The 25,692-nt window shown below is 33.7% G+C and overlaps 2 protein-coding genes and 1 long non-coding RNA gene across 4 annotated transcripts; all 3 read right to left on the reverse strand.

Moving 5' to 3' along the window:
- Positions 1–1,577: 1,577 nt before the first annotated feature.
- On the reverse strand, positions 1,578–2,512 carry LOC140174518 (uncharacterized). The gene is made up of 3 exons (XR_011864162.1): positions 2,069–2,512; positions 1,860–1,977; positions 1,578–1,708 (listed from the first exon to the last, which is right to left on the reverse strand). It is a non-coding gene; the product is annotated as an uncharacterized lncRNA (long non-coding RNA).
- Positions 2,513–6,636: 4,124 nt separating this feature from the next.
- Positions 6,637–11,985, reverse strand: LOC112703520 (bidirectional sugar transporter SWEET2). 2 transcript variants are annotated; one of them, XM_025754996.3, is made up of 7 exons: positions 9,638–11,985; positions 9,405–9,441; positions 8,954–9,170; positions 8,699–8,857; positions 8,487–8,606; positions 8,210–8,345; positions 6,637–7,145 (listed from the first exon to the last, which is right to left on the reverse strand). In XM_025754996.3, exons 1-6 carry the CDS (start codon positions 9,696–9,698, stop codon positions 8,232–8,234), a joined length of 708 nt encoding a protein of 235 aa, XP_025610781.1. In that variant the 5' UTR covers positions 9,699–11,985; the 3' UTR covers positions 6,637–7,145; positions 8,210–8,231. The 2 variants fall into 2 exon arrangements, with proteins under 2 accessions (XP_025610781.1, XP_025610780.1); XM_025754995.3 differs by having other exon boundaries at positions 6,637–7,152.
- A 3,326-nt stretch (positions 11,986–15,311) lies between these two features.
- LOC112701617 (uncharacterized) lies at positions 15,312–17,985 on the reverse strand. Its single transcript, XM_025752357.1, has 4 exons — positions 17,380–17,985; positions 16,298–16,889; positions 15,666–16,207; positions 15,312–15,572 (listed from the first exon to the last, which is right to left on the reverse strand). Exons 1-4 carry the CDS (start codon positions 17,983–17,985, stop codon positions 15,312–15,314), a joined length of 2,001 nt encoding a protein of 666 aa, XP_025608142.1.
- Positions 17,986–25,692: the final 7,707 nt, after the last annotated feature.

The following is a 25,692-nucleotide window of genomic DNA, read 5'->3' on the forward strand; positions in this document are numbered from 1 at the left end:
CATTTATTATTTGCAAATGACTGTATTACCTTTTTAGGTGCAAAAGAAAAGAAAATATAGCAACTTCTTCAAGTTCTTAATGAATATACCTCAGCATCAGGCCAAGTCATCAATTTAAAAAAGTCAGAGATAATCTTTGGAAGCCAAGTTTCTCTTCAAACAAGAGTTTACATAGAAGATATCCTCAACATCCTGACGTGGGACAATCTAGAAAAATACTTAGGGTTATCGGCGCAATGAGGGAGATCAAAGAGCAAGTCTTTGGATTAGATTATAGAAAAGGTGGATCGTAAAATAGAAGGGTGGAAAGAGAGCCTGTTGAATTAGGCTGGCAAGAAAGTGCTCATAAAAGCAGTCATCCAAGCAATACCAACCTATTCCATGAGTTTCTTAAAATTTCCAAAATCCTTTTGCAACAATCTAAGCACAAAGGTTGCTAAATTTTGGTGGAGAAGGCAAGGAAAGGAAAGAGGAGTACGCTGGAAAGCGTGGTCAAAGCTTTGCACGATCAAAAAAGAAAGAGGCCTCAGATTCAAGGAGTTCCATTACCAAAACACAGCCCAACTAGCCAAGCAAGCATGGAGGATCACCAAAAACCCAAATGCCATTTGGGTCAGAATTCTGAAAGCTCTATATTTTTCAAATTGCAAATTTTGGGAGGCCGTAAAATGCTGGAGAGGTTCTTGGATTTGGAACAGCATTCTGCAAGGAAGAGATCTTTTGAGAAACAAAGCGATGTGAAACATAGGCTAAGGGAGGAATGTAAAAGTGTGGAAGGATAACTGGATCCATGGCGTGGAGCAACCACTAGACAAGAACAACAATGAAAATCTAAGAGTGAAGGCATTAATCTCTATATCCAGGGAGTAGGACCAATCTAAGATTCAGAATCTCTTTTTCCTAATCATTGCAAACAAAATAATCCAAACCCCAATTTGCAGAATAGTAGAACGGACAACCTAATTTGGCCTTACAACAAGATGGAAACTACACAATAAAAATAAGGTACCACATAGCAAAAAAATAAGAGAAAGTAACATAAAAAAACATCCCTTCAACAAGCGCTCTTATGGATGATCTTTGGCTAGGAATCTGGAATTTGAGAACATCACAAAAGATTAAAATATTCTTATGGAGGATGGCTCACAATATTTTACCAGTAAAAGCTAATTTGATCCAAAAAAGATAACCAACTGTAATCTATGTCCTATTTGTATGCAAGAGGAAGAGACAACAAAACATGCTCTGTTATTCTGCGAGTAGACCAGAGCAGTTTGGCTTGGCTCACGAACTCAATGCATTCCAACAAAGAGAAGTGTTAAATCGGCAGGAACATGGTTACAAGACATGTTAAGGAAGTGCAACCAAGGAAGCAAACCAGAAACAATTTAGACATGGAGTAGGATTGACATCACAATGTAGGCAATTTGAAAAGCAAGAAACAAGAAAGTCTATCAAACTATAGATCCCAATCCATAGACAACAATCAAGCATGCAAGACTATTGGAATTGGATTATCTAAATGCAACAGAGAAGGAAAAAATCACATACAAGAAAAAAAGTAAGAGAAATTCAACACTTATTTTTTGGAGACCTCCACCACCAAATTGGCTCAAGTTAAACACAGATTCTGCCTTTTCCAATGAAACCAATTTCGGAGCCATAGCAGTAGCAATCAGAGACAGCAATGAAAACTTCAGGGGAGGGACTGCAGTAGAAATACAAACAAGTTTCAACCTATCAGCAGAAGCACTTGCAATTAGGGAGGCTATCATTTTAGCAAAAAATCTTAGAATTGAAAAAGCAACAATTAAATCATATAATCTATAATTGATTTAAGCTCTCAAAACAAGAGTTACCTTATAGAAAATAAACCCAATAATTCAAGACATAAAATTTATCCAGAATAGACTCCCAAATTTTGGATTTGCTTGGATTCCAATAAATGAAAATTGGCTGGCTCACACTCTAGCAGGCCTAAAAATGAAAAAACAACTCCAACATTAATGGTCTATCTCTTCGCCCAACCAAATTGTAGAAATTCTCAAAAAAGAGAGGATGGACATACCTCATAAGTAGAAAAGGAATGGAAGATGAAGCGGGATCAGCAATAGTATCTTAATCTTATGCGAATTGTTACATGCAATGATATCTCGGCAAAAGTGAATCCGTCAACCCTTAGCAGGTGTTCCTAGTCTTTATAACTTTCTTTTAATTAGTGGGAAGCTCCTTTATAACAGGTTTTTGTTCACTTGTCCAGGATTAAGTCGTTGTAGTAGTTTGTCCATGATTTCCCGCATAAACATCGTTCACGTCAGGACCTTCGTTCTTCTTGTTAATCATTTCTTTTTTTTTTCTGAGGTCATTTTGTATGGGTAAAAAGGGGTGAAATATGAGTAGTAATTACTAATTAGGAAGGAGTTCTAGTAGATAGTGGGTAAGAACTAGGACAAGAGTTATGTTCTTCCTGGTTTGGGATTTCGCAGGTCAATCTCTTCAACCCGTGAACCATAAAAAAAAACTAATTTTTTTAGAATAAAAAATTTATTTCAAAACATGCTAAATATTGTAATTACAACATAAATTATTTGACTCTAAAACTGTCACGCTCTAATTTATGATGAAACTGTCGAGTCACCTATAACTTCTTAAACTTAGATGTATACTTGTAATCATTATGATTTTACCACATAAGTTCTTTACATACTGAAAAAATTAACTTTTAACACTATAGAACTTCTCTAAATTAACAGTACATCAAAATTAAATTTTTTTCTAATATCAAATAAAGTGAGATTAAATAAAAATTAAATTGATATCATTCAAATTGTAACAAATTTTATCGATTTTATTAATTATCTAATTTTACTAATATTGCATTTACTTGTCATTAAACATTTGCACATGAGATTAGAACAAAATTTTTCTGCAAATGTATATCTTTTTTATAAGTTACAGGACTAATGCTTAAAATTAACCAGATGAACATTTTAAACGCACGTAAAGTATCTTGAAATGTGATTGAATATTTAAATATATAAATTACATATATTGATAAATAAATAAAAATATTTATATAAAAAATCTATAAGTAATTAGCACTAATACATAATTCAAACTTATAGAATAATATATTACATTTACAGAAAGGTTTTACATCAAAATTATTTACGTAACCAAATTCAACCAAGTTATTATAATATATTTTTCATTCACGTATTTTTTTTTCTTCTCGTACATCACTACTACTACTTTCTCTTCTTATTCTCCTCATTTTTTCTCATTTTCTCTTTTATTATTGTCGTTGTCACCATCACTACCACCTCCTCCTTTCTTTCTCATTTGAATTTATTCTTCTCCTTCTTTTTCCTCTTCCTTCTCCATCATCATTATCATTATCATCATCGCTGCTGCAACTACCTCTTCTTATTTTCCTCCTTTTATTATCACCACTATTACTTCCTCCTCTTTCCTTTTTCATTTGAATTTATTCCTCCTCCTCCTCCTCCTCCTCCTCCTCCTCCTCCTCCTCCTCCTCCTCCTCCTCCTCCACTACCATCATCATTGTCATTTTCTTTTTATATGTAAATTACAGTGTTTCTTTTTTTTCATTATTTTCAAATTTTTTACACATGTAAAATTTTAATTCAATAAATGTGCATTTAAATCTAATTGAAAAGCAATGCTCTTAAAAGAAGTAAGAACAATAGAAAAAAAAAAGAAAGAAGAATAAGAAACAAAAAATGTAGCATTAAAAAAGAGATTAAACTACATTTATTCAACTAAATAAGATTCTAATATAGTACATATACAAACATGTTCATTCAAATAATTTTAGTATTATTTTATAATCTTTTATTAGTATGTAATTTATTTTTTACATTCATTCAATATATTTTTATTATATAAAAATTGATACCAACTCTTTGTACATTGAATCTGAGTTATATTTTTTTTCCTAATGATACGAAGTCATCAATTTTGATTACTTGACAAAACCTTAAAAATTAATCAGCCAACTTTTAGTAAAATATTAAAAAAATTAAACCATAACTCCCATCCATAATTAATTAATTTACTACGTATTATTATTCAATAAAAATATAAAATATTAATTAAAAATAATAAACATCTACATTAAAAGTATCATAATAATAACATTATCATAATAAATTTTAAGTTACAAAATATTCAAATTCTATCCTATTTGACCTACTTATATATCATACATGAGACTTTTACTATTATTATTTCATTTCACAATTCGTGATTTACCTATGAAAAATATTTATACCAACAAATGAAGAGGAGCTTATCTTCTTAAAAATGATTTTATTAGATGATTAGGTACAAAATAAAAATATTTATTGTATTTTTAAACAAATTTATGAAAAAATACTCTTATTACTTTTATTATTTATAAATTTTTTAAGTTTTTGTAATACTTTACATATAATTATATTTTAACATCCTTATAATTATACTTATTTCAATATGTTATTTAAATTAAAGAATCAATTTTGATTATTTTTCAATACTGTTTTGAGTTTGAATCACTCGAGACATTATCTAAAAGAGTGGGTTAAAAAAATATTAATAGGTATTTTTACTTTTTGCTATTTAAATTATTTTTATTAAAAATAACTTATTCAATATATATACACAAGATAATAAATATTCTAAAAAATTTTGTTCTTACTATTATAGATGTCATTGAAAATTTATAGGCACTAGGAGAAGAAAAATAAATAGATATAAAAAAATCTATAAAAAATAAAGTTTTTGTGCTACATCATAGAAAATTATTACATATTCAAATTATAAAAAAATCTATCAAATTATACCTATCATAAAAATTTTCATCAAATTATAAATTTCTAACTCAATAATTATTACATATTCAAATTAAATTAAAGGTTACAAATCAAAGTGTTACAATAATGTTTGTGCTATTTGATAAAAAAAAAATTATTGGACACAACTATCTTAAATCTAATTATACTCCAAGTCACCAATAACACTAAAGCACTATCTTAATTGAAGAATTTATACAATCTCACACTTATATTAAAAATCAAAGTAAATGATTTTAATTTTAAAATTGGCTCTCAACTGTTACCAAGATATTTGTTCTAATAAAAAATATTGAAATTTGACCTTTGTTACAACAAATCTAATAGATAATACTATAAAAAAAATCTATTTATTCAAAACATCATTTATATTACTCATTTATATTCTTCATTTATTATAGGAATCAACTTCACCAACACTACTAAGATTTAGATGACATAACAATCAAGAGATTAAGAAAAAAAAAGTAAATGAATCCAAGTGTTTATAAGTTTACAAAGATGGAACAAAAAGACAATAAAAAATGTTTACAAGTTAACAGTTTAGAAAGAACATATCTTTACAAAAACACATGAAAAAAGAAATAAGTCTAACAACAACCGAAAAGAAAAAAAGGAAAATAAATACCACATAAGAAGACTAAGTTCGTCAATTAAAACAAATACAAAAATAAAAATAACAAATAAAGATGTAGTTTTGTACAACTTCAATATAAAAAAATTTTGTATTATAAAGTATTTTAAATAAAAAATACATTAAAATATTTTAATTAATTTGATAATCATGATTACCTAGCAAGATTAGAAAATCAAATTAGAATATTCTTTCTCTTACCTTTAGTTAGTAAGTAGAAGAAGAAAATAAGCTCTATTGAAGCATAAGAAGACATTTCTGTGTTTGTAGTAAAATTTTGGTGTCAAAATTAAGAAGTTTTTGTATTTTTGTAGCAACATTTTAATGTTAGAATTAAGAAATTTCCATATTTTTTTTTTGTTTTTGGCAAGAATTCAATCTAATTAGTGTGAACCTACATCCATTCAACTAAATAAGATTGCAATATAGTACAAACATGTTCATTCAAGTAATTTTGGTACTAACTTGTGATCTTTTAGTATACAATTTACTTTTTATATTTATTCAATTAAATAAGATTGTAATATTCCTAAAAAAAGTAAGAATTCATCATCATCATCATCACAAGAAGCAAAAATAAAAAATAAAAAATTGTAGCATTAAAGAAGCTGTATTTTTATAGTTAAATTTCGGTGAAATTAAAAAGTTTCGGTGTTATTTTCTAATAAATTTTGCATAATTCAAAACTCTTCATCCTCCTCTTCTTCTTTTTCGTTATCTCACAAAAATAAAAACAGAAAAAAAGAGAAAAAAAATCAAACACAAAAAAAAGACATACATAATGCCGCAAAAAATCACCATGAAGATGAAGAGAAAAAGAAAAAAAAAACGTAGCAACTACATATAGAGAAGGAGTGCGAAGAAAAAGAAAAAAACGCAAAGAAGAAGCATGCGAGACCGCTGGGAGTTAGAATATCAAGGTTAAAAAAAATCACAATTAATTTTCACATTTTTAATTTAGAGATTAAACTGTAAAGTGCTTAAACTTGAAACTCTATAGTGCAAAGCGCAATCAACCCTTAAACTAATGCTCGAACACCTAACTGATAATACAAAAAGACGATTGATTAACATTATTTACAATGGCTTTTCTAAAGTGAGATAATATTGTATTACACATAATTAACTAAATGTAATATAGCTCAAATCTTTAGAAACATTGATGTAAACTTTTATACAGGAAAATCAATGTGAATACATGATATTCTTAAATCTCTGAGTCTAAGCACTTGTACAGGAAAATCACTTCTTGCTCTTTATTCAGCCTTCTGACCATAGCCAAACAAATGGATACAATATGTAACATACAAGACTATAGTGCACAAGAAAGAAAATGGTTCTCAATATATATATATATGTTTCTTAAATCTGATGAACATGGAAATGACCTAATTGCAAGAGTAGATCAAAGCTTAGACGCCATGAAAAGTTGCAGCAACAATGCACTATGTATGTTTTTCCTTTCAATATTCCAATTTGAAAGCATTGTTCAACTCCACCAATGAATGCACACATATACAGAAACTTGGAACTTTGAACTTTGAAGTGGTTCACTAGAGTAACTTCTGGCCACTCACACGGATGCAACGGTAATTGCATCAAAAAAATTGACAGAATCAAAGGAATGTAGCAACTGTTTATTCTTTGCACCTTGGAATCTGTTTCCTACACCAAATAAATAAATAAATGCAGCTGTTAATAACGAGAACTACACATAAAGTTTATTATGGCACATCAAGTATGTTCTCTAAAAAATTTTGTTATCAATTTGGTCCTTCAATGTTTGAAGTACACATTTATTTGGTCCTTTGTTGTATATTATCCTAATGGTTATGTGCTATGAAAAGACAAATTGATATATAAGGCTATGTTTAGTTTTTAGAACAAGATAAGACAGGACACTCATAACAAGATACAAAAAATATAAATACAAAAAAATTAGTATTTTTGTATTTTATTTGGTGATAAACTATATATAAGAAAGAACAAATTATGAAAGTCTAATTTATTCTCATTTTCTTTTACACAAAAAATTTACGAAGAAAAATATAATAATAAAAAATTAAATTATGAAAAATTGATAAGAATAATGAAAAATAAAAATGAGTTCATGTCTCATATGTCAAATATGATTTTGTGTCTCCATATCCGTGTCCCTGTCTCAGTGTTCCGTGTCTGTATAAACAAACAAAGCCCAAGGTCTTTGAAGGACTAATTTGGGGTCATTTGTTAATTAGATGGGAAAAAACCAAGTGCATATTCTCATTGATGAATGATATTTCAGGTTGATTAATCAATGACACGTTATAGCACTGCCAAATCAGAAATAAAAAAGCAAGCAAGAAATCAGATAAATCATGTGTCAGGGATTATGAACATAGTTTAGAGATCAAGGTAGAATCATCATCTGAATGCCAGAACTTCATGTACTAATTTCATGATAAAATTGCATTCTTAGTTAAATAGAGAAAAGGCAATCTTAGCAATGAAATTAAAAGATCATGAATGAGTATGCTGCATGATCACTTTTCTTAATTCTTGATTGGAATATGGAACAGAAGCACTTCATGAGTTCATAATCAATAATCAACGCAATTAACTCGGGAAAACTATCTCCAAATTGAGCATCAATTAGGCTTAGCATGGCCATTTTAACAGATCAACCCCACAAAACTGCAAAAACCAGATATCTTATTCTGCACTAATCTGCATTTTCCCATACCTTTTGTTTTCAGAAGTACTAATCACGCATACGACACTATCAAAGGTTCTCTGGATTCTTCTCTAGATTTACTCTCGAAATAGAAATATAATACCAACTGTATGATTCCCAGAACAGTTCCTATCCCATTTGGCACCTGGAAAACACAGATGTAATCATATAGATAAATGTTAAATTGCACAAATCAAGAGATAACCAACAAAACAAAAATTTCAAATTAAAACAAGTAGACAACAATAAATAGGAAAAAGTAAAATAGTGCTCAGAAGAACCTTACATAAATGAAGGGATCCTCATTGAGCAATCCATAAACCAAAAAGGAGGTGCTCATTAGGAAGGTGGAGAGCGAGAGATAAAACGGCATGAATTCGACACTCTTTGTCTGAATGACCAATTTCTGGGAAACATAAATACATAATTCAAGTAAATTCATCAAGTCAAAAAGCACAAATCAATGTTAATTGGGTATCCATGTAACGAAAAACTTACAATTATAAACAAAGGTGAGGCAAACATTGAAATGAGGGAAGCACAGCTCAAGAATCCAACAAGGATTCGGCGTGTTTGACTATCAGTTACTTGCAAGCTCCCAACTAAAATGATCACAAAAACGCCGATAACTGCCAGCAATAGTCCAAACATTCTCACCTATCAAATTGCAGTTTAAAAGTTTCACAGCTTAAGTTAGAAACCAACCATATCCATATCACAAGAACAAGATTCCAATAGTGTGGGAAAGTTAACCTTTTTTGATTTCTCAGCATACACAAGGAAGATAATTATGTACACAAACTGAAATACTGCTCCGATCGAATTAACCGTCGTTACCAACAAATTATCAGGCGATATCAGAGGCGTGCCATACCACATGCAGATCAAGCAGTTCATGAGAGAGTAAATATATGGCAATCCTGAGAACATTTCAGTTGATCCATTTCTGATAATTCTCCTAAATGTGGGTCTACAATTCCAAAACAGAAAAAGAGTTAATAACCAATGAAACAAAAGGAATATATAATAACTAAACAGAAGTTTCTTATGAATAATGATTTAGCATCTTAAAAATATTCCTAAGCATGTTCCTAAATGATAAAGAAAGTAAAAAGTATAAACTATCAATGTCTTGGAATCTTTTAATCAATTCTTGCTTCATTTAGTAGCTAGGAGGATAAATCATTATTCTAAATAAACTTACATGGGAGATACAAACAACCCAAAAGCAAAGATATTCCCTGCAAAATAAACAATTAAACATAGTGATTATTACTAAAATAAAATAAAATAAAAAGAGAATCTAAACACTGTAAAGGAAAATCTACTAGTCCACTACTACTAGCATATTGTAAAGTTGGTTCCTTTTGATTCATCAAAAAAACCCCAGAATGCTAAAAATCCCAGAAACAGAAAGACAAAGATTAAGGTTTGTACCTGCGACTCCAGCTGCATCCTTTGCAACCTCATAGACAGGATATGCAGCAGAAAAAGACATTAATAATCCTCAAAAATCAAACACCAAACCCAGACAACAACAAATGCAACCAAACCAACCCCTTAATTTATAGCACTACAATTGGAAGTGAAATTTGACTATTCAAGACTTGCCCTATGTGAATGCTTGTTCCTATCCCACAGAAATTGGAAAAAAACAAAGAAAACTCCCCCACGTTTCTAATAGAAAGACCAGAAGGTTTTTTTCTCTCTCCAAATCTTGTACTTGAGACTTGAGAGGGTGATAAGTAACTGATAAATGCAGCTGAAGGCCTATTATGTATAATGATGCTAAACCTCGAATTATAGTTATCACATAAATAAATTAGAAAAAGGGGGGTTTTGTTGAGCCACTAAAATTGAAGCAATTTGCAATTGTGTACATCCACAAGATTAATGATGAATGTAAGTTGTTGCTACTGAGAGAGAATTGACCCACAAGGCATAGAATTGTGTACATGATTATGTGAGGGGGGTGTGTTTTTAACTTTTAATGTTAAGTATGATTGTGTTGTCTGTTTGTGCGTGTCACTGAATGTATTTGGAACGTGTCTGAGCTGTTCGGATCAGGACTATGGTGATTCTGGGGCATAACAATTCGCCAACATTCAATAGAAACTAGATATGAAGATAAAGATAAAAAAAAAAATTAAATTAAAAGAATTTTTTTTAATTTTTTATTTATAAAAATAATTAAAATTTGTGTTTTCAAATACATTATGAAAAAATCTCAAAATTAATATTTTTATTAAAATTTGATCAACATTTAATTAATAAAAAATAATAAATAATTTTGTATTATTAAATAAAATTTTACACCATTAAAAATATCTATAATAACTAATTAATGACTACAAATTATCAAATTTACTGACTTCATACATTATTTTGTACTAATGCCTGCCATCATTTTGCGTTTAGATAAAAATATATTTTATAAAAGTATACATACAGTTATAATCTAATAATTAAAAGTTGCGTATAAGTAACTGTTATAATTTGAAAGCATTAGGTTTGCTTTATGACGATAATGCCATTTGAAATTATATAAGTATAGATATGAAAAAGAAATTTTTCTATCCATAAATGTTAAAAATTTTAATAAAATTACTTATAGAAAAATAAAATTATAATTATATTCATAAAAAATAAATTTCATATAATAAAATTATCAAAAACTCTTTAGTTTTATTATTTTAAATATTGTGAATAATTTTTTTTATTTTTATTTTTTGAGACTCAAACACAATCAAAGTCAAAGAAAGAGAAGATTAGATGCAGTAAAAGATTTTTTTTCCGTTATTGTTAAAGTTGTTGAAATATTTAAGAAGTTTAATCTTATAATATTTTTTTAATAATTGAATAAGATTTAATATTAGAACTAAAAGAAATAGAAAAGATTCTTAAACATATCTACAAATACAAAATTTTTAAACAAAAAGAATAGAAAAGATTCTTAAATTTTAGAAAAAACAATTATTTGTACTCATAAACTTTAAAGACGTTAACAAAAATACTCATCAAATAAAGAAATTAACATTATATATATATAAATGAATTTTGTACGACAAAAATTATCTAAATCCTAATTTTTTACTTGACTTTTTAAAGAAAATTTCAAATTATCCCATCTTTTTAATTTCAACCTTTCACTTCATCACTGCTTCTTTTTTTCAAAATCCCAATCTTTTACAACCGACTATTTGCTAGAACTTATTGAATATGTGAACCTCATCTACGAATAGAATGATTCTTTGGTTGCTCTCTACTCTTAGCTTTTTGGTCCTGTCTATATTGTCCTTGACATCTTTGATTTCGCTGATGACAGCGAATAAAGAGACAACGCAATAATAAATGCATTGGTGATGGAAAAAAAGAGTTGACAATGGCTTTGGTAATGATGGTCTTGCTGGTGCCAGGGGGACCCCAAAAGAGGATGAAGAGAGACGGTTACGGTGGATGGCGGAGCAAAATAGAGAAGTGGGAGAGAAGAGATGGTCTTGACTAAGCACATCGTTGAGAGTTCTAGGGCGAAGGAGCTCGTATAAGGACTTGTGGCATGGGTGTTCTTCTTGGAAGGGTGAAAAAAGTTGAAGAAGGAAGATTGAGGATTAGTAATCTTTGACGTTTTGAGAGCAAGAATGCCTCCTCATGTTGTTATTGCTCAATATCAATTGTTTAACACTTTTGTGGGCTTCTGGAGTGCTTCGAGTGAGAGACGAAAAATCGTTCTATTTTGGGATGCATGGGAGCCGGTGGTGAAGAAGGTAAAGGGTTCGATTTGTGAAGGAGGATCTATTTAGTGGCTTTCACGGTGGATTTGTCGTCGGTGACAATTAGAATGCGTCTTTCTTTGTGTGAAGAAATCAGTCAAGGTCTTCACAACCACCACCACCATTGATTTCAATCTTGTCTGTTGTAGTAGTTTCGGATTCTATGGCAAGAATTTCAAAGGTGCATGTTGAGTTATGGAGGGTTGGAAAAATGAGTTGAAATTGAATACGGGAGAATTTTATTAAAAAGTCAACAAAAAAATTAGGATTTGGATATTTTTATCGTACGGAATCCATCTTCCATGGGTATAGCATTAATTTTTTTAGTTTATAGGTACTTTTGTCGGTGTTCGTAAACTTTATGGATACTTTTGGTAATTTTTCCTAAATTTTACTATCAAATATTCAAATTGTAGTTTGATATTTATAAGTAGAATTTAATTTTGATGTACTATTAGTGTAAAATTATTTTATAGGTGTATTTAATTATATAACATTATATTAATAAAAGTAATTATTTTTTATATTAATTGAATGAATAATCATTAAAAAAATAATTATAATTATATGACTGTATAAAATATTTTATATTATCAATGTATCAAAATAAAAATCTTATAAATAATACCATATACATTTTAATTGTAATATACTAATATGGCTGAATTGAAATGTATCCAACTTTGACTTTTATCATCATAAGAAAAATATGATCTTTTGGAATTGTATATACCTTACGAATATTCTAATTTCTATGAATCAATAAGGGACTAAGCTGAGACGATTCAAATAATTGTATGGAGTATATTGTTGTTTTCGTTAGTCTAATTTTTGGGGAAGGCAACTATTAGTTTTTCGTTTCATGGTATACGGATTATAAAAGGTCAAATGAAGGTTTTTTTTTTATTTGGTTACTTCTACTATGAGTTTCTTAGCATGGTAATTTATAATATATTTTTGTTTTTCTAATCTCTTTGCTCTGCTTTCTTATGTTGAATTTTTTTATTAAAAGAAAATACTTCTACTATGATTATAATTGGTATAACTACTGTGTATCTTTTTCTTATAAAAACATTAAAATTTACATTGATTTGAGTTAAAACTTTTTGAAATTTGCATAATGTGTATATATATAAATTGGAATATGATTTTTGAGCTAAGAACATACAATTCGTGAATTTTTTTAGCTTAATTGCATGGTTACAATATTTAACCATGATTGTTATTCTTGTGTGTTTTCTTCTCTATGATTGTAATCTTTGGTTTGTTCCATTCTATATGTCCATTATTCAGTGTATATTCATACAATTATGTAATTGAGGCCATGATTTGATTATAGCTCACTTATCCTAGATAGCCCACCATTTCATTTACTTTTGTTTGTCACATTGAGCCTTTTCAACCCCCTTTTGTTCTTTATATTATCATATCACTAGCCTTAAGCGGAAAAACAATTAATTGTCCTACTTGAATCTTTGATTAGCTTAAAATAGTGAGTGTGTGTCAACTAAGTGTGAGAAAATGTGAGAACCTTGGTTGATGAGAATGTGTTTTATTTTTATTGACAAATATTGAGAATTTAGGTGTATACTTGTGTGAAATTATAGAAACCATATGCTTTGATGTATTATGCTTTCATACGCAGGGGTGTTCGCGGTACGGTTTGGTTTGGTTATTTAGGAAAAAGCCATCCGATCCGATCGTTTATTAAGACTATGGTTCGGTTTGGTTCGATTTTTTGTCAAGACCATTTGAACCAAACCAAACTAATTAAAATCGGTTTGGTTTGGTTCGGTTTGTTCGGTTTTTTAATTATTCAAAAAGATTTAAATAAACAAAAAAATGAAAAAAATAATTTACATTAATAAAGACCAAACCCTAAAATGTCTCAATTTCACAAATCCTAACCTCAATTTCAGAACAAGAATATAACTCAATCCAAATTTATCAATTACAGAATTCAAACCCTAAACCTAATCCTAATTTCACATTAACAGAATTCAAACCATAACAATTTCATCAATCAAAAATCGAGTTAAGTCTCAGAGTGGTCCCTGAAGTTATACTCGTGCTTCAAAGTAGTCCCTAAAATTATTAATTACCCAAATTAGTACCTGAAGTTAGACGCCGGGACTCAATGTTGTCCTTCCGGCACATTTCCTCCAGGTGGCGTCATCGGAAAGCTGATGTGGCTAATTTGGTGACACGCGGGCAATCATAACGGCTAGCTGAGGTGGAAGAACGGATTTTATTGACCCAATTTGGTCCCTAATTCGAAGTTTAAAATCCCTAATTCCCAAATCTGAAGATCAACCTCCAGTGCCCTTCTCTTCTCTTCTGGTCTCTTCCGTTGGTTTCTCTGTAGCATCTTGATACCCAGACGACAATGGCTAGCGCGAGCAATGCTGCTGGAAGCTCGAACAACCCACGATCGTTTGGAAGCATCATGAGAAGAATGAACAGGAACAGGGATTCGCATTTGCCAGAATGGTGCAGATGCGGTTTGAGACCAGTGCTGTGATGGTCAATGATGGATTCTAATCCAGGGAGACCCTTCGTGGGTTGTCCAAACTACAATGTAAGTGGTTGTTGTTGTTGTTGTTTGCTGTAATTTTGGATATAAATTTGGTTGATTCTTTTACCTTGGTGCAGACTGTAGGCAAGAAGTGGTGTGGTTTGTTTATGTGGATTGATAAAATTCTTGAAAAAGATGTGATCACATGTGATGGTAGAGCAAGCCCTTCAATTGACAATGAAGAGTGGAAGATGAAGTTTGCTTGGAAACTTGGAAGATTAGAGTCTGAAGTTAAGGTTCTAAACGTGGGTGGAGTTTTGGTGTTTGTATTTATGCTGCTGGTTACAGTAGCTATTCTTGTCTTAAAGTTAGATAGGCAGTTTGGCCAATTGTATATGGAAAGAAACACATGAATTATGCATGTTGTTGCTGTAGTTGTACCTGTCAGTTTGTTTGAAAGAAATGAAAATTAAAGTGATTGAGACTAGTGTGCTTGCATATGTTGGAGCAGAATAATAGGAGTTTATAGTGTTTGGAAAGCATCTTAATTGCATATGAGAGTGCAAAATAAAACCAAAAATTTGTCACAGATCTCTTCAAGAAAGTCATAATTCATATTTCATATGGTAGTGATTACATCCAAAATAAGGCATTATAAAGCCAGAACAATAGTCACCAACTATATCAGAGTTTTCAAAACATAAGTGTCATAAGTTTCAATCTCCAACACTGGAATTGTAAGCAAGAAAGCATACACAGTACATTACTTCAGCAAAACAGAGAAATAAAGACACCATACTGTTCCTAAATATAAAAAACTAAGTCACTAATTCTTGGTTCTGGGTGGCTTGAATCCCGGATTAGGCACAAATCGCATTGCTGGTAGATTCGTTGCTGTTTCAGTGCTTGCAGGCTGACTACTTGTTGGGAGAGTGCTTGCAGATGGAGTAGTTGCAGATGGAGTACTTGCAGATGGAAGAGATGGAGTGCTTGCAGATGGGGTGCTGGATGGTTGGGTGGTAGCACTGGGTGTGGATAACTTTCTCTTAGGAGGCAGTTTCGATGGCCGAACAGGAGGTTGTTGCACCTATGTATGAAACACCAAAAATTTAATGTGACTAAGAAAAATTAATGTATGACCACAATACATGTATATATATGGGTAAATAATATTACCCACCTGTTGCGAGTCATCAGTTTCTGACATAATAGGCTGACTAAGATCAAGCTGAATCTCAACCTGATCCTGTGACACAGCTGGGGCATCACCACCATTTACAGCAGCAGTTGGAGCAGAATTGTTGACCTCACCTCCATTAGCATCAGAATTAGCAGCAGCAGCAGCCGCCACCACAACAGCTGATTCTTCATCAACGGCCCTCTTATGACAGTTCCTCTTTGTGTGACCAGATTCACCACAATAGCGACAATGTCCTTTTTTATGAACTCTTTTCATTGAGGTCTTCTGCTTCTTGCCTTTACTTGGCTCCTCATCAGCATCCTTTCTTCTTTTCTTCTTGATTGGCCCTGGCTTCTTCTTGAATTTTGGTGCTTGAGGTCTATTATAAGGTGATTTCTCCCACAGTGCCTGGCCAGGAATTGGATTTATATGGAAGCCATAGGTGTTGTTGTATGCTTCCATGGTCAACCAGCTATGACAGAATTCATCTGGCCTTCTACTAGCCCGGGCCAAAGCGGCACATGCATGCACACATGGCATCCCTACATAGAACATCACAGCCATACATAAACATAATTTGAACTGCAAATCGAAAATAAAAAAATTAAAAAATATGCATAAAAAATTCATACCACTTAGTTGCCAAAAACCACAGGTGCATGGTCTCTTGCCTAAGTCCACAGCCATATTTGTAGGCCACCCATGAACTTCAAATATTTCGTAATCTGCATCACCAGACCACATGGGAACCCATTTTTTTGATTCCTTTCTTATCTTTTCCAACCTACTTCTCTGTATTAGAGGTAAAATCCCGTCATTGTTCCTCAACTTCACCTTGTTCCTGGCTATAGATCTCATGATGTACATCCTGACCTCCTCCAACAGTGTGATAATAGGCTTGGCTCTAGGGTCCTTGATTCGTGAGTTGAAAACCTCACATGCATTATTGCAGATATTGTCCATTTTTGGTGCAATGCTGAAGAATGCCCTGCTCCATGAATTCTTTGGCCATTTGCATAGATAACTCCAAGCATCCTTATTTAGCCTTTCCAATTTTTTCATCCTTTCCACAAATCCCTCTTGAGTCGTAGACCGTGCACACTCCCAAAGCAAACCTCTAAGCTGATTATCCTTCCACTGTTTGTTGAAGTTCCTCCATAAATGCCATACACAGAATCTGTGATGGACATTTGGGAACACATCCTGAACTGCATGAATTAGACCCTGCAAATTCAACAAGCCAGTCACAAAGTTTCAAATCGAGCCTCAAAAAGGTCCCTAATGTTATTTTAATGAACTCAGAGTGTCCCTAAAGTTGTGTAAGTGACATCAACGTGGTCCTTGGGTTAGCTGATTACACAGATACTACCCTCTATAATGCAACCATCAACTATGCAGCATACAACAATTACTCAATCTAAGTAAAGAGATTTGTGTTCATAAACCAGCAGATATTCAATTCAACAATTATTTAATTTACACAACTTGGACCTTAGCTTAGTTGAGTACACAGATACTACCTCCTATAATGCAACCATTAACTATGCAGCATACAACAATTACTCAATCTAAGTAAACAGATTTGTGTTTATAAACCAGCAGATATTCAATTCAACAATTATTCAATTTATACTACTATTATTCACTACTCAGCAGCAGGTATATCTAAGAATCACAACTATTACTTAGGATAACTAGCAATAGATATGCATACCTTTTGCATGTCTGAAATAAAACACCAACCATGTTGCTTGTAGTCACCCAAGTCTTGGTGCAACAATTCCAGAAACCATCGCCAATTCTCCGTGTTTTCAATGGACACTATTGCATAAGCAATCACATAAATGTGATTGTTTGCGTCTTGACCAATTGCAGAGAGGATTTGACCACCATGTTTTGTTTTTAGAAATGCTCCATCCAACCCTATAAGTGGTCTGCAGCCAGCCTTGAACCCTCTTTTACACCCATCAAGGCAAATGTACATCCTATCAAAGGTTGGATCTTCATCAGGATTGGGATGAGGTGTAACACCAATACTCACAGTGGAGCCAGGATTAGTTTTTAGTAATGTCAACCCGTAATCCCTAACCATACCATACTGGGCAGCAGCATCTCCATAAACTATGGCCCTAGCATCCCCTAAAGCCCTTGTCAGTGAAGACTTGTTGAGATCCAAGTTGCACTTGCTCTTAAAGTACTGGGCAGCTTCACAATGTCTAAGGTTGGGATATTTCCTTAATTTCCTAACCAGTTTGCAACCCAGCCACTTCCTATTAGCTAGCCTGTTCTTAGTCTCTCTAGGACAAGTGTGATCGTCCATAAATGTCTTGATCTACCAGCAGTTACCCTCACTGTCCATGGAAGCATATACTACCCAGCCACACTCCTCTCCCTTACAAACAGCCCTCATCCTTAAATTGTCATTCTTCTTCCAGCAGATCCGCCTTCTCTCCTGGATACAGTACTCACGAACAGCTTTCTTGAATTCCATCTTAGAATTAAATTTCATCCCAACCTTTAGTTTAAGCTCACCAAACCTTCCTCCTTCCCTAAATACTGGAAACACCTCATCTGACTCAACCTCGTCTAACTCATCCTCAGAGTTCGGTGGAGTCTTCATTTCCTCAGAGTGCCAAGACTCTCCACCATCAGATTCATCATAAGCTCCATCTTGAGCATCATAATATGCTCCCGTTTCACCAACCTTCGGAATCGGCCCAAAGAAGAATTCATCATCTTCAGACCCTGACTTTGCACACACAATCCCATCATCCTCAAACATAACTGAACTCTTTTCATTAACTTCTTTATTATCTGTTGTAGTCCTCTTTTTAGCATCACTCTTCTTTCCAGTTGATCTCTTCCCAACCACGTCTTCTTCCACACTAGAGACATCCTCAGCAGCAGGCCTATATGGTTCGTCCTCTACACTGTCATAACTGTCATGGGAGTCTGAAGATTCTTCCTCACTAGACAAGCTAACAAACACAGTCTCAGGATCCTTTCCCTTAACAGATGCTCTTCCAAAAGTTCCAGTTGCAGCTGATCTTGTTAAAGGCCTCCTAGCATGTAATGCTGCATTCTTTACTTTCTGAGGGCCTTTCTTTGGTATATCAGACCTCCTTGATTTTTGTGATGTTGATCTTGTTACAGGTTTTGAAGTGGGCTGGGCCGTTGACTTTGGTGGTGGGTTGGGCTTCGTAGTAGGAGCAGCAGTGGACTGGCCCATTCTTTTTGGTCGTGGGTTGGGCTTAGAAGTAGTGGCAACTGTGGGTTTGGCCATTGTTTTTGGTGGTGGGATGGGCTTAACACTGGGAGCAGCAGCTGTGGGTGCTGCCATTTCTTTGGGTGGTGATTTGGAATAACTAACAGAAGTTGCAGTAGTGTGACTCTTATGCTTTGGTCCTGAAATACCTTTACCAGTAGGCATAGTTGGGGGGATTGTTGTTGGAGTAGGAATTGTGGTGTTCATTGGTTCTGAGGTTGGAATCGGTGGTGATGTGGTGGAAATTGTATTGGCTGTCACATTGATGCTGGGGTATGTATGTGGAATAGGGTCTGGTAGCACTATCAACTCCTTGCCTTTGGATGATGCTAGTCCTGTTTTCTCATCAAACACAGGTTCAGAGACCCCATGTTCATAATACACATGGACAACTCCCTTGTTGGTCTGAGCAGCATAACACATCTCCATGAGCTCTTTGTCATGTGTCAAAGCTCTAAGCCCTCTTTGCAATGGCCTATTAGGCACCAGCCACCAACAGTGAGTCACATTGTCATACCCAAGTGTCTTATAGTAGTCTCGGATAAAAAATACATCCACAGTGTCTACGTCAACTCTCGGCAACTCAAAAATCTGTCCACCAATGTAATTCACAGTTCCATCACGCTCTATGACGAATAAGCCTCCATGGTGAAATATGATGGTAATCCAAGGATCTCCCATCTGCAATTTAGAAACAAAATTTCATGATCAACCTCATCATCTTCAACCATATTAACAAGTTGGAAACCACATTAACTGTAAATGCAGCAAAGCATAATAGATAAGAAATAGCATTTCCCCATGACAAACAGCCCTCATACAATCAACACTTTCATTAGCCTAACCACTCTGAAAACTAGTTGCGATCAAACCCTAGCTAAATATTGCGAAACACAAACATGCATACCCACAGATAACACTCCAAAAAATCGTTTCTAACTACTGAAGAGATTAAACTAACAACCTTAACAAAAAACAGAGCATTCCTTATATCACATTATATTTTTCCTTTTTTCCTTACCTTTTTCAGAGAGACTGGCCTTCGATACAGTCTTCGTTTGAGGCAGATGATGATATATGATCCTATATAGTAGTCGTGCTCCACAGAAATCGCAACAGTTACCACAATCCAACCACCGCCATTGACGAGTACAGGGGAGGAGGGGTTTGTGTTGTATTTTGAGGGAGGGAAGACAATGCGTTACATTAACGTTTGATGGGGGAGTCTTCAAAACCAACTTTTGGAGTGAAACGACGTCGTATTCGGCCATTTACACGCCACCAACAAAACTACGTCATTTTAGCCTTGCCCGCGTGTCACCAAATTAGCCACATCAGCTTTCCGATGACGCCACCTGGAGGAAATGTGCCGGAAGGACAACACTGAGTCCCGGCGTCTAACTTCAGGTACCAATTTGGGTAATTAATAATTTTAGGGACTACTTTGAAGCACGAGTGTAACTTCAGGGACCACTCTGAGGCTTAGCTCATCAAAAATCAAAACATATATTAAAATCTATGACAACGGCAGAACAGAGGCAGGCCAGAGGCGGAGACGATGGCGAAGCTGTGAACAAACTGCATAAACAAATACCACAATCAACAACAACCAGCAATTTTAAAAATACACTAAACATAGAACAAAAATGATTCAAACAGAAGCAAAAATTCAAACAAAATAAAATTATTAACAATTTAAAAAAATCAACAAATAAATGAAACAAAATTATTTATAATAGTGATAATGCAGATGAAATAAAATGCAAAATAAATTTAAACTAATAATATCTCCCTTCAAATGCACCTTTAAATTTAGTTAACACATTCAATCAGAAAAGGATTCTAGTGTTCAATACAAAAAATATTAAATTCAAGCAAGCTCATATAAAACTAAAACTAGAATAAACAAAACTAATCAAATCAGGAAGCTAATACTATTTAAAAGGTAAAAAAAAAAGAAAAATTAGCCAAATAAAACAAGGCATGTCATAACATCACAATTTCACAAGTAGAGAGACACAAACAAAGACAAACATAGCTAAAATCAGAATCATAAACACACAATTATACTATTCATAGATTCACAAATTACACGGAACTTCCAGCAAATTTTTGCTTCAAAAGTAACACAGGTAAATTTCTGCCTTTTATTTCAACTAAATTATTTGAACTAATGTTTCAGGTCAAATTACCAAAATCACAGGCATGAGTGCATAACCATCGAAGCCATAAAATTTTTTTGTTATACAATCTACACAAAATACAATGATCAAACATGGCATAATCCCACTCATAATTAACATGATATACAATAAACAACCAATCAAACAATTATTTTAACAGAAAAAAATACTAAAAGCCAAATTACATGATTTCTTCAACGCAGCATGAATCAAATCGTCAAATTCTATGTGTGATAAACCTCAGGGTTCGATATTAGAAGAGCATGCTGAAAGGGGAAAAAAAAAAAGAAAACTAGGTGGAACTTACCTGGTAGAAAATTAGGGTTTGTGAAGGGTGAATTGAATGGAATCAAATGTTGGTGACTCCTCTCAAGTACTGGAAGAAATGAAGAATGATGTTCGTGGAGGACGACACAGCTCCTGGTGCTTGGAGGAGATGCGGCGAGGAGATGCGACTGCTGGGCATGGAGGACGACAAGGAAGTGAGGAAGAGACAGAGCCCTACCAAGGTGAGGGAAGCGCGATGAGGAACGTCGGAAGAGGAAGGATCGCGCCGAGAAGCGAGAAGAGGGAAGCGCGAAGACTAACGAGGAAGGGCCACCGAGAGTCCGAGAGGGTGCTAATTGACAACGTCAGTGGCTGAGAGGACAACGGCTCTGTGGACGGTGGGAGGAAGAGTTTTCGGCGCCATAGAATGGTCGAAGACTCGAGGGGAGAGTGGAGAGTGGAGAGAGTTGGGGAGTGGAGACTAGGGTTGCTGAGTGTGGGAGATTGGGAGTGGCGGCTACTTGGGGGTTGAGGGGTTTTATATTTAGGGTTATTTAAGTTACCGGTTCGGTTCGATTTGGTTCGAGCTTTCACTATTAAAACCGAAAACCGAACCAAACCACAGAAAAAATAGCAAAATATCAATTTTTCAATTTTTTTGGTTTTTGATTTGTTCGGTTTTCGATTTGTTTGGTTCGGTTGATCGATTTTGTTCGGTTTGGCTCGGTTTTGAACACCCCTATTCATATGTATAAAAAAAAAGAAACAAACAAAAGAAAAAAGAAAAAAAAGAAGAAAAAGTGAAAATTGTTAAGTTCAATAAGAAAATCAATGTATATGTGATGGAATTAGAATTGATATATGAGTGTGTGAAAATATGCAAAAGTGAGATTTTGGGTGGCTAAGCTTGACTTTGAAATTGTATAGAGTGTATGTATGTATTAGGTGAGAACTTATGTTAGTCAAAGATTCATATGATAGTTCACTTGGCCATGCATATATACTCACCCTTACCTTAGTCCCATTACAACCTTGAAAGGCCCTCATGATATTTGCATTTGTACACTTGATAATTGTTGATTGGTTAGATGAAGAACAAGATTTTAGAAAGCATGATTAGAGGAGATTTGAGTGGTTTAACCCCAAACACTTGAGTGATTAGAGTGCATATACACATCTAGTGAGGGTCCAATTGCTCATTTCCATATGCCCATATTTGATCATTACTTGTCTTGCAAGTTTGTGAATTCTTTTAACTAACTCAATATATTTGATCATTACTTGTCTTGCAAGTTTGTGAATTCTTTTAACTAACTCAATTCAACTGTGAATATGCTTACATATATATATATATATATATATATATATATATATATATATATATATATATATATATATATATATATATATATATATATATATATATATATAGTAATTAGAATAGCATGATGCATGTAGGTAGCTTGCATTTAGATAGGTTGCATTGCATAAGTTCTACCATTTTTCCTTCACTCTTTTGGTTCTCTTGAACTTAGCATAAGGACATGCTAATGTTTAAGTATGCAGAGATTGATAAACCCCATTTTTAGGGTTTATCTTGTGCTTAATTTAGTAGATTTTATCCATATTCTCACACTTACTCATATAATTTGCATGTTTTACATTTTCCTTCCTAATTTTATACTATGATTGAAAACATGCTTCTTTGGCCTTAAATTTGCTAATTTTAATCTCCTCTTATTACCATTCGATGCCGTGATATGTTTCCTGAGTGCTTTCAGGGTTTATAGGGCAAGAATGACTTAGAGGATGGAAAGGAAGCATGCAAAAGTGGAAGAAAAATAATAATTTGTAGTTTTGAGAAGCTAACAATGATGCGCACGCGTGACCAGGAATTTGTTCAAGCAACGCGTACGCATGGCTGACGTGTACGCGTGGCAGAGCGTCACGTGCTGCATAAACAGAAAATATTAGGGGCGATTTCTAAGTTGTTTTTTGACCCAATTTCAGCCCCGAAAATCCAAATTAGAGGCTGCAGAGTGGAGCAGAATGGGGGGGGGGATCACTCATTCAACATTCTTTCACATTAGTTAGGTTTAGATGTAGTTTTCTAGGGAGAGAGGCTCTCTCATCTCTCTAGGTTTTAGGGTTTCTCTTAGTTTTTACTTTTATTTCTCATCAAATTCAGGTTTCTACCTTGCTTTAATTTAGTTTCTCTTCTACAATCTATTATTCTAGCATCTTTGTTTATCTTCTCTTGTTGATTTTTTATATTTTCTCAATTTAGTTTATGAACTCTTCATATTAGATTCAATTTCCTATTAATGCAATTTGAAGTATTTCATGTTTATTGCTTCTTCCTTCAATTGTTATTATTGATTCCTTGCAATTATTAGTTTTAGATTTTACATTCTATTATTACTTTCCTATGCTTTTATTTTGTGCCTCCCAAGTGTTTGATAAAATGCTTGGGTGGATTTTAATTTAGCTTTTTATATTCTTAGCTTGGATTGAGTAATTTGTAGACTCTTGAATTGTCAAAAGTCTTTTGTTGATTGGTGATTGAAATTTGCTAGTTGGCTTGAGCTTCGCTAACTCTAGTCTTTGATTAGGACTTGTGAACTCAAGTTAATTTACTTACTTGACTTTCCTTCAATTGTTAGAGGTAACTAAGTGAGAGCGCTTTGCTATTACCTTCACAATTGACAATGATAATGAGGATAAGAATTCCAATTCTCAATCTTTGTTATGACTTTTCTTAGTTGTTATTTTATTTCCTTGTTATTTACATCACTTGTTCCTTATTTCGAAACCCAAAAATATACTTTCCTATAACCAATAATATCTACACTTTCTTGCAATTCCTTGAGAGACGACCCAAGGTTTAAATACTTCGGTTAATTTTATTGGGTTTGCTTAAGTGCATGGTTCTGAAAACCGAACCGAACCAGCCGGTTCAACCGAAAAAACCAGAAACCGGTCACCTAGCCAGTCCGGGTAAAGTCAGAAACCGCCTGGCAAAAAACCAGTGAAAAAACCGGTCGAACCGGAAGAACCGTCCGATTTTTTAACGGTTTTTTGTTTGAAAATTAAACTACTAAACGACGTCGTTTTGAAGGTAAAAAAAAAAAGGTAGAAAACCAAAAGAAAGGCCCCAATCCCCACCCCACATATTCTGTCTCTCTCTCTCACTCATACCCACCAGAAAACCCTAGTCCCACCCATAATCCTCTCCTCTCTTCGAATTCCAAGAATAGCCACCACCCACCATCCCATTTCAGAGCTTAAACTCATCGCCGACCCCTTCTCTACTTGTCGCCCTCTCTGTCTGAGCTCGCTTTGTCGTCGTGAGTTGCGCCGCCTCGTTGCTCCTCGCCGTGGGTCGCGCCGCTTCGCTGCTCCTCGCTGTGGGTCGTCGTCGCTCTCCCCTCCTCGTCGTTCCTCCTTCGCCCTTCCTCGTTGGCGTTGTTTCTGCTTCTATGCTCCGAACCATGTCTCACCGTCGTTGCTTCTCTTCTTCGCGTGGAGTCTCGAAGTCAAAGCGACTACCTTTCATCGTGTCTCATGTCTTAGTCTCTGCTTTAACCCTCTCAGATCTCAGATCTCAGTTCTCAGTTCTCAAGTTTCTTCTTCTCTGATTCAAGCCTTCAACCCTCTCTGGTCTCAAGTCTTAGTCTCTAACACTCTCTGATTCTGTTTTTCTAACTCTATTCCTCTGAAATTTAAAATTTATTCTGAACATGTTTATGATGTATTATTGATGATTTTGCTGAATTTTAAGATATTAATGTCTTGAATTTTTATTTGAATTCAGTTTGTTCATATTGATTGTTAAGTATATGGAATTTCCTGTCATATATATTCTGACTTCTGAGTAATATAAACTATTCTATTAAGTATATATCAACATGTTTGTGTGGAATGCAAGGTCAGAGAAAACCAAGATTGGGAGCATGGTAAGTGCTGCTCTGGTGAGCACATTAGTTGGGCTTGCAGCAAGCAATTTAGGAATACTTCTATATGAAGCACCAGCATATTCTCTTGTCTTGGAGTTTCTCCTACCCTTAACCATTCCATTGCTATTGTTTAGAGCAAACTTGCATCAAGTGGTGCGTTCCACCGGGACGCTGCTATTGGTTCAGGTGATACGGATACGGAAAAAATTGGACAAACCAATTGCCACATTCTTACACAATGACGGTCCAAAAAGAAATAGAGAGTGTGTTTATCAAATCTTTATATACCGACTAAACACCAAAAATCTTTAACCAATTTACAGTGCTGAGTAGTCTATTTAACTAAGCATGGGAGT

Source organism: Arachis hypogaea, chromosome 7 (genome assembly GCF_003086295.3).
Source record: "Arachis hypogaea cultivar Tifrunner chromosome 7, arahy.Tifrunner.gnm2.J5K5, whole genome shotgun sequence".
Lineage (NCBI taxonomy): Eukaryota > Viridiplantae > Streptophyta > Magnoliopsida > Fabales > Fabaceae > Arachis > Arachis hypogaea.

Bases quoted from the DNA above. Each gene is read 5' to 3' on its own strand.
- LOC112703520 (XM_025754996.3), bottom strand. From the start codon at position 9,698: ATGTCTTTTTCTGCTGCATATCCTGTCTATGAGGTTGCAAAGGATGCA. The intron at 9,442-9,637 runs GTACAAACCTTA...TTTATTTTGCAG, and splicing joins GGATGCAGCTGGAGTCGCAG to GGAATATCTTTGCTTTTGGG. The intron at 9,171-9,404 runs GTAAGTTTATTT...TTGGAATTGTAG, and splicing joins GGGTTGTTTGTATCTCCCAT to ACCCACATTTAGGAGAATTA.
- LOC112701617 (XM_025752357.1), bottom strand. From the start codon at position 17,985: ATGGACGATCACACTTGTCCTAGAGAGACTAAGAACAGGCTAGCTAAT. The intron at 16,890-17,379 runs GTATGCATATCT...TTGAATTTGCAG, and splicing joins TTATTTCAGACATGCAAAAG to GGTCTAATTCATGCAGTTCA. The intron at 16,208-16,297 runs GTATGAATTTTT...TGTTCTATGTAG, and splicing joins TGGTTTTTGGCAACTAAGTG to GGATGCCATGTGTGCATGCA.